Here is a 16480-nt window from a genome sequence, read left to right on the forward strand (position 1 = left end):
TGGTAACCAATATAAGAATAATGGGAATATTCTACAAACCAAAACCTATGTTCTATTTCTGTAAAAAAAAAAAAAAACTTTCTTGGGTAACCTAAAACAACCCTTAACAAAAGAACGTTCTGGGAACCAAAAACTAATGTGGGAACGTTCTACAAACAAAAAACAAACAATCTATTTCTGTTAGGAAAATTATCCTGGCTAACCAAAAACAAACCAACAAAATAATGTTCTGGAAACCAAAAACTCATGTTCTAGAAACATTAGATTAATGTTAGGGGAACATTAGAATAATGTTCTACAAACCAAAACCAAAAACTAACATTCTGGGAACTTAAAAACTAGCATTCTGGAAACGTTCTACAAACTAAAAACTAACAATCTGGGAAACAAAAACTAACGTTCTGGGAACTAAAAAATAATATTCTAGAAATGTTCTACAAAACAAAAACTGACCGTCTGGGAAACAAAATCTGACGCTCTGGGAATGTTCTACAAAAAAAAAAAATCTATTTTCCTGGGTAACCAAAAACAAACCTCAACAAAATAATGTTCTGGAAACTTAAATTAATGTTAGGGGAAACTAACACACTGGAAACATTCTACAAACCAAAAACTAACACACTGGAAACATTCTACAAACCAAAAACAATCTGGGAACTAAAAACTAAGATTCTAGAAATGTTCTACAAAACTAAAACTCACCATCTGGGAAACAAAAACGTTCTGGGAATGTTCTACAAACCAAAACTAATGTTCTATTTCAGCTAAGAAAACTCTCCTGGCTAACCAAAAACAAACCTTAACAAAATAATGCTCTGGGAACCCAAAACTAACATTCTGGGAACATTTTAATAATTTAAGGGGAACGTTAGATTAGTGTTACAATAACGTTCTACAACCCAAAAAATAATGTTCTGGAAACAAAAAATTGGGAGTGTTTAAAGCAAAAGATTCTTGACAAAGATTCGGTAAAGTAGCACATAATGCTGCTATGAACAACATCAATCCACACTACATTACACTGGTTTGTACTTTGTGTTTTGGCAATGCATTTACATGACCTCCAAACCTTGGATTTATTTTGCTGAAATTAAACGAAAGGATGAAATCTGACTCCTTATTTTGCTGAACAGCCAGCAGATTTCAGCGTGTGTCTCTTTTAGCAATGCCCAACATAAATTCTGTATAAAATGCTCAATAGCATTCATCATGAGTTAGCAAAATTCAGTGGCGGTTTCTTTATTAGGGCAATAGGGCAACACCACCAAAGTTTGAAAGCATTCAACCATCTGTCACTGTCTAGAACAGGAATGGGCAGCTTCCGTCTTGGAGGGCCACTGTTCTGCAGAGTTTAGTTCCAACCCTAAACACACCTGCCTGTAACTTTCCAGTGATCTTGAAGACATTGATCAACTTGTTCAGGTGTTTGATTAGGGTTGAAGCTAAACTCTCCCTCCAGAACGGAAGTTGCCTATCCCTGCTCTAGACAGTGCCAGAGTGCGTAACATTGTGATTGAATGCTTTCACACTTTGTTGGTGCATCACCCTATCGCTCCAATAAAGTAGCCACCCCTTCATTTTGCTAAATCATGATGAATAGCATCGAGTGGTTTATATAAAACTTCATTCCGGGCATTGCTAAAAGAGACAAACACCGAAATCTTCAGTCTGTGTTCAGCGACATAAGGAATCAGACTTCAGCCTTTCGTTTCCTCACAGCATAATAAATCCAAGGTTCAGCGGTGCGGTAAGTGCATTTCCATGACTGTAAAGTACAAACCAGTGTAATGCTGTGCCAAATCTAAATTTTAATCTATTTAATCTTATTGCAGCCAAAATTGTACTTGCAGAGTCTACAAGGAGTTATTGGGGTATTTTACAGGCAGTTGTCGACTATCAATGATAGAGCAGACTGGTTTGATTTCATGTTCACCCAGAAGAATGTTCCCATAACCTTATTGTTTGCAGCTACATATTGAATCTTTTTGGCCTCCTTTTACAGTTGTGACAAGGAATAACCCACATACTGTCACAAACTTTATTCTACAAACCAAAAACTAACATTCTGGGGAATTTAAAACTAACGTTCTAGAAACAATCTACAAACCAAAAACTAACGTTCTGGGAACCAAAAACTAATGATCTGGAAACATTCTACTAAATAAAAAATATCAGTCTGGAAAACAAAAACTAACATTCTGGGAATTAAAAACTAATGTTTTGGAATCATTCTACAAACCAAAAACTAACATTTTGGAAACATTCTACAAATCAAAACCTAACATTCTGGGAACCAAAAAGTAACATTCTGGGGAATTTAAAACTAACGTTCTAGAACCATTCTACAAACCAAAAACTAACGTTCTGGGAACCAAAAACGAACATTCTGCGAACTAAAAACTAACGTTCTGGAAACATTCTACTAAATAAAAACTAACAATCTGGAAAACAAAAACTAACATTCTAGGAATTAAAAACTAATGTTCTGGAATCATTCTACAAACCAAAAACTAACATTTTGAAAACATTCTACAAATCAAAACCTAACATTCTGGGAACCAAAAAGTAACATTCTGGGGAATTTAAAACTAACGTTCTGGAAACATTCTACTAAATAAAAACTAACAATCTGGAAAACAAAAACGAACATTCTAGGAATTAAAAAAGAATGTTCTGGAAACATTCTACAAACCAAAAACTAACGATCTAGAAAGATTCTACTAACTAAAAACTAACAATCTTGGAAACAAAAACAGACATTCTGAGAACTAAAAACTAACATCTAACATTCTGGAAATGTTCTACAAACAGTTAACTAACATTCTGGGAACTAAAAACTAGCATTCTAGAAACATTGTACAAGCTAGAAACAATCTGAAAATGTTCTACAAACTATTAACTAACAATCTGGAAAACAAAAATTAACATTCTGGGAATTAAAACTAATGTTCTGGAATCATTCTACAAACCAAAAACTAACATTCTGGAAACATTCTACAAATCAAAACCTAACATTCTGGGAACCAAAAAGTAACATTCTGGGGAATTTAAAACTAACGCTGTAGAACCATTCTACAAACCAAAAACTAACGTTCTGGGAACCAAAAACGAACATTCTGCAAACTAAAAACTAACGATCTGGAAACATTCTACTAAATAAAAACTAACAATCTGGAAAACAAAAACTAACATTCAAGGAATTAAAAAAGAATGTTCTGGAAACATTCTACAAACCAAAAACTAACGATCTAGAAAGATTCTACTAACTAAAAACTAACAATCTTGGAAACAAAAACAGACATTCTGAGAACTAAAAACTAACATCTAACATTCTGGAAATGTTCTACAAACAGTTAACTAACATTCTGGGAACTAAAAACTAGCATTCTAGAAACATTGTACAAGCTAGAAACAATCTGAAAATGTTCTACAAACTATTAACTAACAATCTGGAAAACAAAAATTAACATTCTGGGAATTAAAACTAATGTTCTGGAATCATTCTACAAACCAAAAACTAACATTCTGGAAACATTCTACAAATCAAAACCTAACATTCTGGGAACCAAAAAGTAACATTCTGGGGAATTTAAAACTAACGCTGTAGAACCATTCTACAAACCAAAAACTAACGTTCTGGGAACCAAAAACGAACATTCTGCAAACTAAAAACTAACGATCTGGAAACATTCTACTAAATAAAAACTAACAATCTGGAAAACAAAAACTAACATTCAAGGAATTAAAAAAGAATGTTCTGGAAACATTCTACAAACCAAAAACTAACGATCTAGAAACATTCTACTAACTAAAAATTTACAATCTGGGAAACAAAAACAGACATTCTGAGAACTAAAAACTAACATCTAACATTCTGGAAATGTTCTACAAACTGTTAACTAACATTCTGGGAACTAAAAACTAACATTCTAGAAACATTGTACAAGCTAGAAACTAACAATCTGAAAATGTTCTACAAACTGTTAACTAACAATCTGGGGGGGGAAAACTAACATTCTGGGAACTACACTAACGTTCTAGAAACATTCTACAAACCAAAAACTAACATTCTGGGAACCAAACACTAACATTATGGGAGCTAAAAACTAATGCTCTGGAAACATTCTACAAACCAAAAAATAATGAGCTGGGAACCAAAAACTAACATTCTGGAAACGTTCAACAACATAAAAACTAACATTCTGCAAATGTTCTACAAACCAAAAACGAACATTCTGGGAACAAAAAAAATTAACGTTCTGGAAACATTCTACAAACCAAAAACGAACAATCTGGAAAACAAAAACTAACGTTCTGGAAACGTTCTACAAACTAAAAACTAACATTCTGGGAACCTGTTTACATACAGATGGCAAATGAAGCAAAGCCCTGCCCATGTGATATCGGGGACAAGATTGAATATAGAGGTCTTGGAGAGGAAGTTCAAATCGAGCACATTAAAGCTTATGTGGTGAAGCCTCCAGCATCAGAGAAGGCCATCATTGTGATTCAAGACATCTATGGATGGCAGCTTCCAAACACTAGATTAATGGCTGACATGCTCTCAGCCAATGGATACATGTAAATTATTTAGTTTTATATTCTTATAAATATGAAAGTGGTTGCATATGTCCTTGTTCTTACTTGATTTATTTGCATCTGCAGTGCTATATGTCCAGATTTCTTTGTTGGAAAAGAGCCGTGGAATCCATCTCATGATCTGCTATCCACCTGGTCAACATTTCAGGAGTGGCTTGAGGACAGAAAGCCTACAGACATCAAAAAGTACAAGTTCAATAAAATAATATTCTTATCTTATACACTTGACAATTCCTTTAAAAGAAAGGCTAAACAGTCTTGTCATTTAACTAGGGAAGTGGATGTCACATTGAGGTACCTGAAGGAGAAGTGTGGTGTGAAGCACATAGGTGTTGTGGGCTTCTGCTGGGGTGGTGTTGCGACACACTACGTTGCACTTCAGTATCAAGAAATCAAAGCTGCTGTCTCCGTCTATGGTAATGCATTTGTTGTGTCTTCCTTAACAGCCAAGGTTACAGGAAATATGTGGCAAGATGCTTTCTGCAATCCAAGCAACTGTATATATTAATTCCTTTTACCCAGGTATCGTTAGAGACAGAGAGGACACATTTGATCTCAAGAGTCCAACCTTCTTCATCTTTGCAGAAAAGGATGAATACATTCCACTTGATCAAGTAAGCTGAGGTCAAGGACAGATTTGCACCATTTCAAGATAAATTCTATTTATCTATCTACAGTCCAAGTCAAAAGTTTACATACATTTTGCAGAGTCTGCAAAATGTTAATTATTTTACCAAAATAATAGGGATGCATGTTATTTTTTAGTACTACCTAAAAGACCTTTACATATTAGACCACAAAAATAATATTTTAATTTATAAAAAAGACCCAGTTCAAAAGTTAACATACACTTGATTCTTAATACTGTGTTGTTTAGTGACACTTGTTGAGTTCCTTATTTGTCCTGAACAGTTAGGGCCAATGTTCCTCAGGTCAGCAGGTTTTTTTCAGCATTTTTGTGTATTTTAACCCTTTCCAACAATGACCATATGATTTTGAGATCCATCTTTCACTCTGAGGACAACTGAGAGACTCATACGCAACTATTACAGAAGGTTCAAACGCTCACAGATGCTTCAGAAGGAAAATCCATGCATTAAGAGCCGGGGGTGAAAACTTTTGCATTTAAAGATCAGGGTAAATTTAACTTATTGTGTCTTCTGGGAAACATGTGAGTATCTTCTGCAGCTTCTGAAGGGCAGTACTAAATGGAAAACAAATATGATATTTAGGCAAAATTAGAAAAATCTACACATCTTCATTCTGTTCAAAAGTTTATACCCCCCGACTCTTAATGCATGTTTTTTCCTTCTGAAGCATCAGTGAGCATTTGAACCTTCTGTAATAGTTGCATATGAGTCCCTCATTTGTCCTCAATGTGAAAAGATTGAAACAAGGAACTCAAACAGACAACTAAATCACTAAACAAATAAAAACTAAACAGCTGAGGATCATTCAGGTTACAACACAGTATTAAAAATAAAGTGTATGTAAACTTTTGAATGGGATCATTTTTATAAATTCAACTATTATTTTGTTTTGTGGACTATATGTAAATGTCTTTTTCTGTGAAATGTCTTATTCAGGTCAGTACTAAAAAAAAAAACATGCATTTTGTTTGATCCCTCTTATTTTGGTCAAATAATTAATATTTTGCAGATTCTGCAAGCTGTATCTCTAGATGACACCTCATGAATTTGCACCTATCGAATGCTTTGCTTTCAGGCCAAACAGGTCAATCAGATCTCAACTCTCCTTAGTGTGTTTCAGTCCTAATAAATGAGAAATAATAAATAGGGTAAATGTATTCTAAACCCTACACCCATATCAGGGCCATACACCTTGCACAGACAATCAGTTAATGTTTATTGTTCTTTTATTTTTAACCAAGGTGTCTATACTAGAGAAAAGACTGAAGGAAAAGTGCACTGCTGACTATGAAATGAAGATCTTCCCAAAACAGACACATGGATTTGTCCATCGCAAGAGAGAAGACATTAACCCAGACGATAAACCCTATATAGAGGAGGCCAGGAGAGATATGATTAACTGGTTGAACAAGTACATGTAAACTACAATGGGTTAAAATAACTGGGGTGAAGGTTAAACATTGTCTAATGACAAAGTCTGATGATAAAATCAACCAGTGTGATGACATTAACTTCAAATCCTTTTGAAAACTATGTACTTTCTGAATGATGACACTTTATGAACTCTGATTTTATGTAACTTTTAGAAAGTGTTTCTTTCCAATGAGAGTCATGTATGCATAGATTTAAGACAAAATTTCAGTCAAATTATGTTTTTGTATGTGTCAGTTTTAACACTGAACCCATTACATGAAAATGCAAGAATACCAATGCAAGTTGTTATTAAAATTTGGAGGATTATTAAAAAATCTGTAAAATGCCTGGTTTGGTAAAGTGATCAGCCCCTTAGAGAATACCATTATAAGTTTGCTCAGGTGCAAGCAACTTCCAGATTAAACACCAGGCTAATTGCCCCACCTGACATCAATAGTAGTGGTGTTGATTACTTAAGAATAAGTAGTGCAACATTCAAAACACATCCAGGATAAAATTGAAGAAGAATAGAAGAAGGCTACAAAAACATTTCAGAGGCTTTAGCTATTCCAAAGGCTTTTAGAGTGTCATTAAAATCATCCCTTTGAAATAGTTACTTTAGTCTGCAAGGATAGCCTTGTGAGCCTTTCCCAATCACTCTCTCTCCAACTCACTTCCTGTCATATCTCCACTGTCCTTTCAAAGAAAAATGGAAAAAATGCCCCACAAAAAAAACAAGAAATAGTTAATTTATTTGTCATACAGCCTGAAATCAAACCCTATTCCAAATAAGTTTTCCAGCTTTATTTACAATTTTGGTCTTACAACACCTAACCAATGAAAGAAAAAGCACAACAGTTCTGCAAATTAATAATAATAAAAAAAAAAAACTAGAATAAAAAGGTTGGAAAAGTCACCAGTCCTTTGATTTACTACTTTGTAGAGCCACCTTTTGCTTTAATTACAGCCATCAGTCTATTTTGGATATGTCTGTACTAGCATTGCACACCCTGATTGGGGAATATTTGTCCATTCTTCCTTGCAGAATTGTTCAAGTTCAGTCATATTCTGTGGTGAGTGGCAAAGGACTGCTCTCTGCAACTGCAAATCCATCCACTCATTTTGTTGTTGTTTTGGCACTATGTTTAGGATCATTCCTTGTTGGAAGGTGAATGACCTGCTCATCTTCAGCTGTCTAGCAGATGGACTCAGGTTTTCCTAAAGAATTTGGAAGTGCAGTTGGCACTGGTGGCCTCGTGGGCAGTGCGTCGACATGTAGGCGCTTTTGCGCTTCGGGAGTCCCGTGTTTTGGTCCCGGCTCGTGGACCTTTCCCAATCCCACCCCCCCCCCCTCTCTCCCACTTCGTTTCCTGTCATACTACTGTTGTATCAATAAAGGGCAGAAATGCCAACAATGGATCTTTAAAAAAAAAAAGAATTTGGATGTACTTGGCAGCATCCATTTTCCCTTCAATCCTGACCAATCACCCAGTCCTGGCTGAAGAGAAATACCCCCAAATCATAATCCTGCCACCACCATGCTTCACAGAAGGTATGGTGTGTTTTAGGTGCTGTGTTGTGTTTGCATTTGGAGTCCAAAAAAGGTTTTGGTCTCTTCAGACCATACCACCTTTGGCCAGAAGATATCAGACTTTTACAAGTGTTTTTGCATAGTGCAATGAAGAAAGGCCATAAAGCCTTACAAGTCCCTCAAAGTTGCCTTTAGCCTCCTGGTAGCTTCTCTTATCAATGTCCTCCTTCTCTGTCATCCACTTTGGATGGACGACCTGATCTAGGCAATGTGCTGTTAGTGCCATACACTTTTCACTTATTAATGATGCTCTGAACAGTACATCGAGGGATAGCTAAAGCCTTTGAAATGTTTTTGTAGTCTTCTACATCTTGTGCCTTTCTACAACTTTATCCCGGAGGAATTTTGAAAGCACTTTCCCAACCATGGTGAATTCATGGCTGTACCATGCACTACAAACAGCGGAATCTTCCAACAGCACTACTATTTATGTAAAAATATGTCTACCAGATGTAAATATAAATAACAATAACTGTTTTCTTTTTGAATATATTTTCAATCGTAATTTATTACTGTGGTGGCAAAGCCATTATTCTAGTCTTCAATGTCACATGAACATTCAGAAATCATTTAAAACAATTGTGCACAATATTTTTGTGGAAACTGTAATACATTTTATTTCCAGCATTCTGCAGTGAACAACGTTATCAGTATCTATTTTATCACTGTCACTATTCATCAGTTTCATTAGTCTTTGTTAAATCTTGCATTTTCATGTAATGGGTTCAGTATTAAACTGATACGTACAAAAATATATATTTGACATTAATGGACTTAAATCTTTGCAGACATGTAGCAACAGCATGTGATCAAGACCCTCATTGGAAAGAAACAGCAGATTTCTCTGGCCACTCAAGTAGTCAAGATGATTCTGAAGATTGAGCATCTTGTAGCTGTGTTGAAATGAACGGTCTCCAGCACTTCTAAAGGAATGTGTTGAACCTCCGTACTGCTATTTATCATTTGATAAAATTCAATGTAGTACTGAAATGATCATTAAACATTTGTTAACTGATTTATGTTTTTGTTGGTTGTCACTTTCTAAAAGTTCTTAAGTTCAAAAAGTGTCATTATTTAAAAACAGTTTACAAATGGTTGCAAATTTTATCATCAGACTTTGTCATTAGACAATGTTTAACCTTCACCTCAGTAATTTAACCCATTGCAGTTTACATGTACTTCTTCAACCAGTTGATCATATCTCTCCTGGCCTCCTCTATATAGGGTTTATCGTCTAGGTTAATGTCTTCTCTCTTGCGATGGACAAATCCATGTGTCTGTTTTGGGAAGATCTTCACTTGGAAGTCTGCAGTGCACTTTTCCTTCAGTCTTGTCTCTAGTGTAGTCACCTAGGTTAAATGTAAGAAAACAATAAACATTAACTGTTTGTCTGTGCAAAGTTTATAACCCTGATATGGGTTTATTAATACAGAGGGTTCAGAATACATTTACATCATTTATTATTCTCATTTATTAGGACTGAAACCCAAATAAAAGGATATTAGACTGAATACTACATTGTATTGGTAATAAGATACAGCAAATACGGTTAAATAGAACATGCTGCAACCAATTTAAATGAATTGTGATCTGATTACATTTAAATTGAGCTGTTTGGCCTGAAAGCAAATCATTCGATAGGTGCAAATTAAATAAAGCGTATCCATGTAACATAATCCTTATAGTTGCATCAATAAATCAATAGTATGTGGCAAGGCTTCTCCCAAAAGATAATAAGACGATGTACAAGAGGCATCATTGTGAAAAAAAAAAAAATTACTCATCTTTTATTTACATTTGAACAAAAAGTGGCATGTCCAAAATTATTCATACCCTTCTCAATGATCAATAGAAAAGCCTTTATTGGCCATTACAGCAATCAAACGCTTCCTATAATTGCTGACCAGCTTTTTGCGTGTCTCTGTCTCCACTGGTGTTTTTGCCCATTTATCTTTAACGATGAGCTCCAACTCTTTCAGGTTGGAGGGTCTCCTTTCCATCACCCTGATCTTGAGCTCCCTCCACAGATTATCAATTGGATTTAAGTCAGGACTCTGGCTGGGCCACTGCAAAACGTTAATGTTTTTGTCTGCTAACCATTTCTTCACCACTTTTGCTGTGTGTTTTGGGTCGTTGTCGTGCGTCCACTGGTGCCCAAGGCCAACAGCAGAGAGCTTTCACCTATTGAGTTGATTAAAACAGCTGTTCCCAATGAATCAGGATAATTAGGATGCTTTAGAACAGCTTGGACTATTTGGACTGGTATAGAACTTTGGATTTTCCCATAGACTGTGACAGTTTTCAAAGGGTATGAATAATTTTGCACATGCTTCCTTTTGTTCAAATGTAAATAAAAGCTGAGAAATATTTTTTCCCACAATGATGCCTCTTGTACATCGTCTTATTTTCTTTTGAGAAGCCTGTGTCTTTTCCGAACTTGCTTGTTGAAATAAAAGAAACGTTAAGTTAGAATTTGCCAGGAGTATGAATAATTTCGGGCATGACTCTATATATATTCATCTTGAAATGGTGCAGATCTCAAAGTCTGTCCTTGACCTCAGCTTACCTGATCAAGTGGAATGACTGCATCGTTTTCTGCAAAGATGAAGAGGGTTGGACTCTTAAGATCAAACCTGTCTTCCCGCTCTCTAACAATACCTGTGTAAAAGGAATTTACACATATACAGTTTTTTTGAATTGTACATAGCTTCTTGCCAAATATTTCCTGTATCCTTAATTGTTAAAGAAGACCTAACAAATGCATTACCATAGACAGAGACGCCAGCTTTGATTTCCTGGTATTGAAGAGCAACGTAGTGTGTCGCAACACCACCCCAGCAGAAGCCCACAACACCTATGTGCTTCACACCACACTGCTCCTTCAGGTACCTCAATGTGACATCCACTTCCCTAGTTAAATGACAAGATTGTTTAATTTTATCTTTCCTTTAAAGATACAGTGTATCAGATAAGAACATTATGTTTATTGAACTTGCACTTTTTGATGTCTGTAGGCTTTTTGTCCTCAAGCCACTGCTGAAATGTTGACCAGTCGTGAGATGGGCTCCACGGCTCTTTTCCAACAAAGAAATCTGGACATATAGCACTGCAGATGCAAAAGAATCAAGTAAGAACCGGTTATTCTGGAGCCATTTTCATAATTACAAAAATATAAAACAGATATTTACATGTATCCATTGGCTGAGAGCATGTCAGCCATGTATCTAGTGTTTGGAAGCTGCCATCCATAGATGTCTTGAATTACAATGATGGCCTTCTCTGATGCTGGGGGCTTCACCACATAAGCTTTAATGTGCTCGATTTGAACTTCCTCTCCAAGTCCTCCATATTCAATCTTGTCTCCGATATCACACGGACAAGGCTTTGCTTCATTTGCCATCTGTTCATGAAAAGGAAAACAGAACTCTTTTTTTATTCTTTAATGCCGAAATTGTGGATTAATCTATGTACTTTATTAATTGATACAAAAACTGCATGCTTTTCTTTAAAAAAATAAAATGAAATGTTAAAAACTTTAATTTAAAAAAAGTTAGTGACAGTATATGGATTATTTCTGTGTCACAGCTGTAAAAAGAAGCCAATATGATTTAAAGGAGTAGTTCACTTTCAGAACAAAAATTTACAGATAATGTACTCACCCCCTTGTCATCAAAGATGTTCATGTCTTTCTTTCGTAATGAAATTATGTTTTTTGAGGAAAACATTTCAGGATTTCTCTTAATATAATGGACTTCTATGGTGCCCCCGAGTTTGAACTTCCAAAATGCAGCTTCAAAGGGCTCTAAACGATCCCAGTCGAGGAAGAAGGGTCTTATCTAGCGAAACGATCGGTTATTTTCTAAAAACATTAACAATTTATATACTTTTTAATCTCTAAACAGAGTATACACAGAGCTGGACAAGACGAGCATTTGAGGTTAAAAAGTATATAATTTTTTTTTTTTTTTTTTTTTTTTTTTTTTTTTTAGAAAATAACCAATCGTTTTGCTAGATAAGACCCTTCTTTCCTCAGCTTTAGAGCCCTTTGAAGCTGTATTTTAGAAGTTCTCACTGGGCATCATAGAAGTCCATTATATGGAGAGAAATCCTAAAATGTTTTACTCAAAAAACATAATTTCCTTATGACTGAAGAAAGAAAGACATTAACATCTTGAATGACAAGGGGGTGAGTACATTACCTGTATTTTTTTGTTGTTGTTTTGAAAGTCCTTTAATATACAGTAGTAAGCAATACTTTAATATCTAAAAGGCGATTGTCAGAGGGAAAAAATAAATGACAAACCTAGATAATTTTCATGTTTTACTTAATGGAAATTCTTTTTAAATCTACAATTTTATAACGTGGTCCTGACATGTTTATTTGTGCTGTGAACCTTTAGATATTTTGTGTATCAAATATAGTAGCTGCATTGTTGCTTTTCCAAGATTATTCCACGCTGTATTTATTTCTTGAAAGAATCTTTCTTCATGAGAACGATAGTTTTTGGTTACAAAATAAAACATAATGAGCATTACATAACGTTCTGTATAATACGGTTCTCTTTAGGTTGTTACAAAAACTCCCTGTAACGTTCTAGAAAGCTTTGTTTTTGGTGACATAAAAGAGAACGTTCCTAGAATATTATTATTTGGTCCCGAAAAATAACCTAAGTAACGTTCTGTTGGGTGAAAACATTCGGTTTTTCAAAGGAAAAGGGTGAATAAATCACGTGATTCAAATATGTAACTCCCTTCAGAGTGTTTAAAGCTAAGGCACTCAAGACAAAGATTCGGAAAAGTAGCGCGTATTGCTGCAATGGACGACCACGCACATCGCATTCGTTGGTTTATGCTTTGTAATCATAGAAATGCACTTACCGCACCGCTAAAACTCGGATGTATTTCGCTGTGAGGAAACGAAAGGCTGAAATCTGATTCCTTATGTCGCTGAACACAGATTTGCAGTTTGTCCCTTAGCAACGCCCACCGTGAAATTGTAGCTCGATGCCATTCACCATGAGTTAGCAAAATTATTTTAGCTGAAAAGTATATATTTTTTGTGGTGTGCAGATATGAGGTCATGCCTGTACTGTACAGTTCATCCTATTAGAAATCTAAACGTTCTCTGCTATATTAATACTTATTGTTTTGGATTAAACGCTATTTTAAAATAAATGCATGTATTTGCCGTTATGCGTTTTATGTTTGCAGTTATATCTAAAATTATATATTTTATAGTTGTGGACATGCAAAACGATGTGTAAAGGAGGGCATGCATTTTAAATGCGTCTGCTTCGAAGATTACAACTTTTATTCAGTCACATTATGAACATTATTCAGTGGTCCTGACTCCTGTGGTTTGACAATATGTCTCAAAGTCAAATATTGAATGTTTCACGTTAAAACTCAAAATAAACGTCTCTATTGGCGATATGCCACCAGAGGGCGTACTGTAACTGATTTTGAGTTTGTTTTCATCAGAAAAAAACTCTGGGTCCACCACAAAAGACAGCGCACAGATTATTAAAGGACAATTAAGTGTTTTTTTTCTATCATACAAACTAAAATTGTTAAGAGAAACAAGTCAACACTAATGACATTTTCTGACAAGCATCAGCTATATAACAAGGGCAAACAATTTTAGAATATTTTGATTAAGCTATAGTGTTATACAATATATTTTATACATTACTGCAATATTGTAAAGTTATTGAACATTCTGTTACTCAAAACAATGGAAAAATATTTTGTATGATGTTCAAAAGTTTACATATGGGTGATTCTTAATATAGTGTTTTTACCTGAATGATCCACAGCTGTTTTTTTTTTTAGTGATAGTTGTTCATGAGTCCCTTGTTTGTCCAGTTAAACTGTCCGCTGTTCTTCAGAAAAAATCCTTCCGGTCCCACAAACTCTTTGGTTTTTCAGCATTTTTTAACCCTTTCCAACAATGACTCTATCATTTTGAGATCCATCTTTTCACATTGAGGACAACTGAGGGACTCATATGCAACTATTACAGAAAGTTCTAATGTTCACTGATGCTCCAGAATGGAAAACCATGCATTTAGACCCGGGGAGTGAAAACTTTTGAACACAATGAAGATGTGTACAGTCGTGGCCAAAAGTTTTGAGAATGACACAAATACTTGCTGCTACAAAGTTTGGTGCTCAACTGCTTTTAGATATTTGTTTCAGTTGTTTCTGTGATGTACTGAAATATAATTACAAGCACTTCATATGTTTCAAAGACTTTTATCGACAATTACATGACATTTATGCAGAGTCAGTATTTGCAGTGTTGGCCCTTCTTTTTCAGGACCTCTGCAATTCGAATGGGCATGCTCTCAATCAGGGGCGTAGCAGCAGTGGGGGGGACAGTATGGTCATGTGACCCAAAGGTGGTGTTCATATAGTATAATAAATTCTGTTCACAAGAGCAACAAGATTTGAAGCTCATGGCAGACGCCCAAGAGATTCGCACTGTGATTGGCTAAATGTTAGTTCACTCAAATCTAAGTAACAAATCAGAGACCAGGGGCGGAAATATTGGCGCTAGGTCAAAAAAAGTGTGGTGGACAGAATCACCTGTTTCTAAAAGTGAAAAGTCCTAAAAGTCCCCCCCAGTTGCTACACCCCTGCTCTCAATCAACTTCTGGGCCAAATCCTGACTGATAGCAACCCATTCTTTCATAATCACTTCTTGGAGTTTGTCAGAATTAGTGGGTTTTTGTTTGTCCCCCCGCCTCTTGAGGATTGACCACAAGTTCTCAATGGGGTTAAGATCTGGGGAGATTCCAGGCCATGGACCCAAAATGTCAACGTTTTGGTCCCCGAGCCACTTAGTTATCACTTTTGCCTTATGGCACGGTGCTCCATCGTGCTGGAAAATGCATTGTTATTCACCAAACTGTTGTTGGATTGATGGAAGAAGTTGCTGTTGGAGGGTGTTTTGGTACCATTCTTTATTCATGGCTGTGTTTTTGGGCAAAATTGTGAGTGAGCCCACTCCGTTGGATGAGAAGCAACCCCACACATGAATGGTCTCAGGATGCTTTACTGTTGGCATGACACAGGACTGATGGTAGCGCTCACCTTTTCTTCTCCGGACAAACCTTTTTCCAGATGCCCCAAACAATCAGAAAGAGGCTTCATCGGAGAATATGACTTTGCCCCAGTCCTCAGCAGTCCATTCGCCATACTTTTTGCAGAAGATTAAACTGTCCCTGATGGGGTTTTTTTTGGAGAGAAGTGGCTTCTTTGCTGCCCTTCTTGACACCAGGCCATCTTCCAAAAGTCTTGGCCTCACTGTGCGTGCAGATGCGCTCACACCTGCCTGCTGCCATTCCTGAGCAAGCTCTGCACAGGTGGCACTCCGATCCCGCAGCTGAATCCTCTTTAGGAGACGATCCTGGCGCTTGCTGGACTTTCTTGGACGCCCCCGAAGCCTTCTTAACAATGCAGTGAAAAATGTTTTTTTTGGGATTAAGTTAATTTTCATGGCAAAGAAGGACTATGCAGTTCATCTGATCACTCTTCATAACATTCTGGAGTATATGCAAATTGCTATTATAAAAACTTAAGCAGCAACTTTTCCAATTTCCAATATTTATGTAATTCTCAAAACTTTTGGCCACGACTGTACATTGATGTGTAATTTTTTCTTTTCTTTTTCATTTAGTACTGCCCTTCAAAAGCTGCAGAAGATACTTGTTTCCCAGAAGACAAAATAAGTTAAATTGACCCCGATCTTCAAATTCAAAAACACAGCTGTGGATCATTCAGGGTCACAACGCAGTATTAAGAATCAAGTGTATGTAGACTTTTAAACGGGGTTATTTTTATAAATTCAACTATTACTTTCTCTAGAGGACTATATAAACGTCTTTTATGTGAAATGTCTTATTCAGATCATTTATAAATAAAAAATAACATGCAATTTGTATGATCCCTCTATAATTGGTAACATAATAAACATTTTGCAGATTTTGCAAGGTGTATGTAAACTTTTGACCTAACCTGTCAAGAGATATTTCCTTGAAAATAAAAATAAATAATAATTCATATTACTGTAGTGTAACAGTAAAGGTTCAATGAAATCCATTCAAAAGGCACCGCTGGGATTCGAACCCAGGATCTCCTGTTTACTAGACAGGCGCTTTAACCAACTAAGCCACGGCGCCACGTGCGCACCCGCAGCACTACAGCACTTTTTCGTAAGCGGAAA

The 16480-nt window shown here is 35.9% G+C and overlaps 2 protein-coding genes and 1 non-coding gene across 3 annotated transcripts; 1 reads left to right on the top strand and 2 right to left on the bottom strand.

Moving 5' to 3' along the window:
• The first annotated feature begins 1266 nt into the window (after positions 1 to 1266).
• Positions 1267 to 8607, top strand: LOC141300138 (carboxymethylenebutenolidase homolog). Its single transcript, XM_073830451.1, has 6 exons — positions 1267 to 1747; positions 4370 to 4581; positions 4666 to 4785; positions 4873 to 5015; positions 5122 to 5213; positions 6491 to 8607. Exons 2-6 carry the CDS (start codon positions 4370 to 4372, stop codon positions 6668 to 6670), a joined length of 747 nt encoding a protein of 248 aa, XP_073686552.1. The 5' UTR covers positions 1267 to 1747; the 3' UTR covers positions 6671 to 8607.
• Positions 8608 to 8741: 134 nt separating this feature from the next.
• On the bottom strand, positions 8742 to 13262 carry LOC141300139 (carboxymethylenebutenolidase homolog). Its single transcript, XM_073830452.1, has 6 exons — positions 13132 to 13262; positions 11442 to 11653; positions 11252 to 11359; positions 11021 to 11163; positions 10820 to 10911; positions 8742 to 9602 (listed from the first exon to the last, which is right to left on the bottom strand). Exons 2-6 carry the CDS (start codon positions 11651 to 11653, stop codon positions 9423 to 9425), a joined length of 735 nt encoding a protein of 244 aa, XP_073686553.1. The 5' UTR covers positions 13132 to 13262; the 3' UTR covers positions 8742 to 9422.
• Positions 13263 to 16362: 3100 nt separating this feature from the next.
• Positions 16363 to 16436, bottom strand: trnat-agu (transfer RNA threonine (anticodon AGU)). The gene has a single exon. It is a non-coding gene; the product is annotated as a tRNA-Thr (tRNA).
• Positions 16437 to 16480: the final 44 nt, after the last annotated feature.

The sequence above is a fragment of the Garra rufa genome, chromosome 24 (assembly GCF_049309525.1).
Source record: "Garra rufa chromosome 24, GarRuf1.0, whole genome shotgun sequence".
NCBI classification, from domain to species: domain Eukaryota; kingdom Metazoa; phylum Chordata; class Actinopteri; order Cypriniformes; family Cyprinidae; genus Garra; species Garra rufa.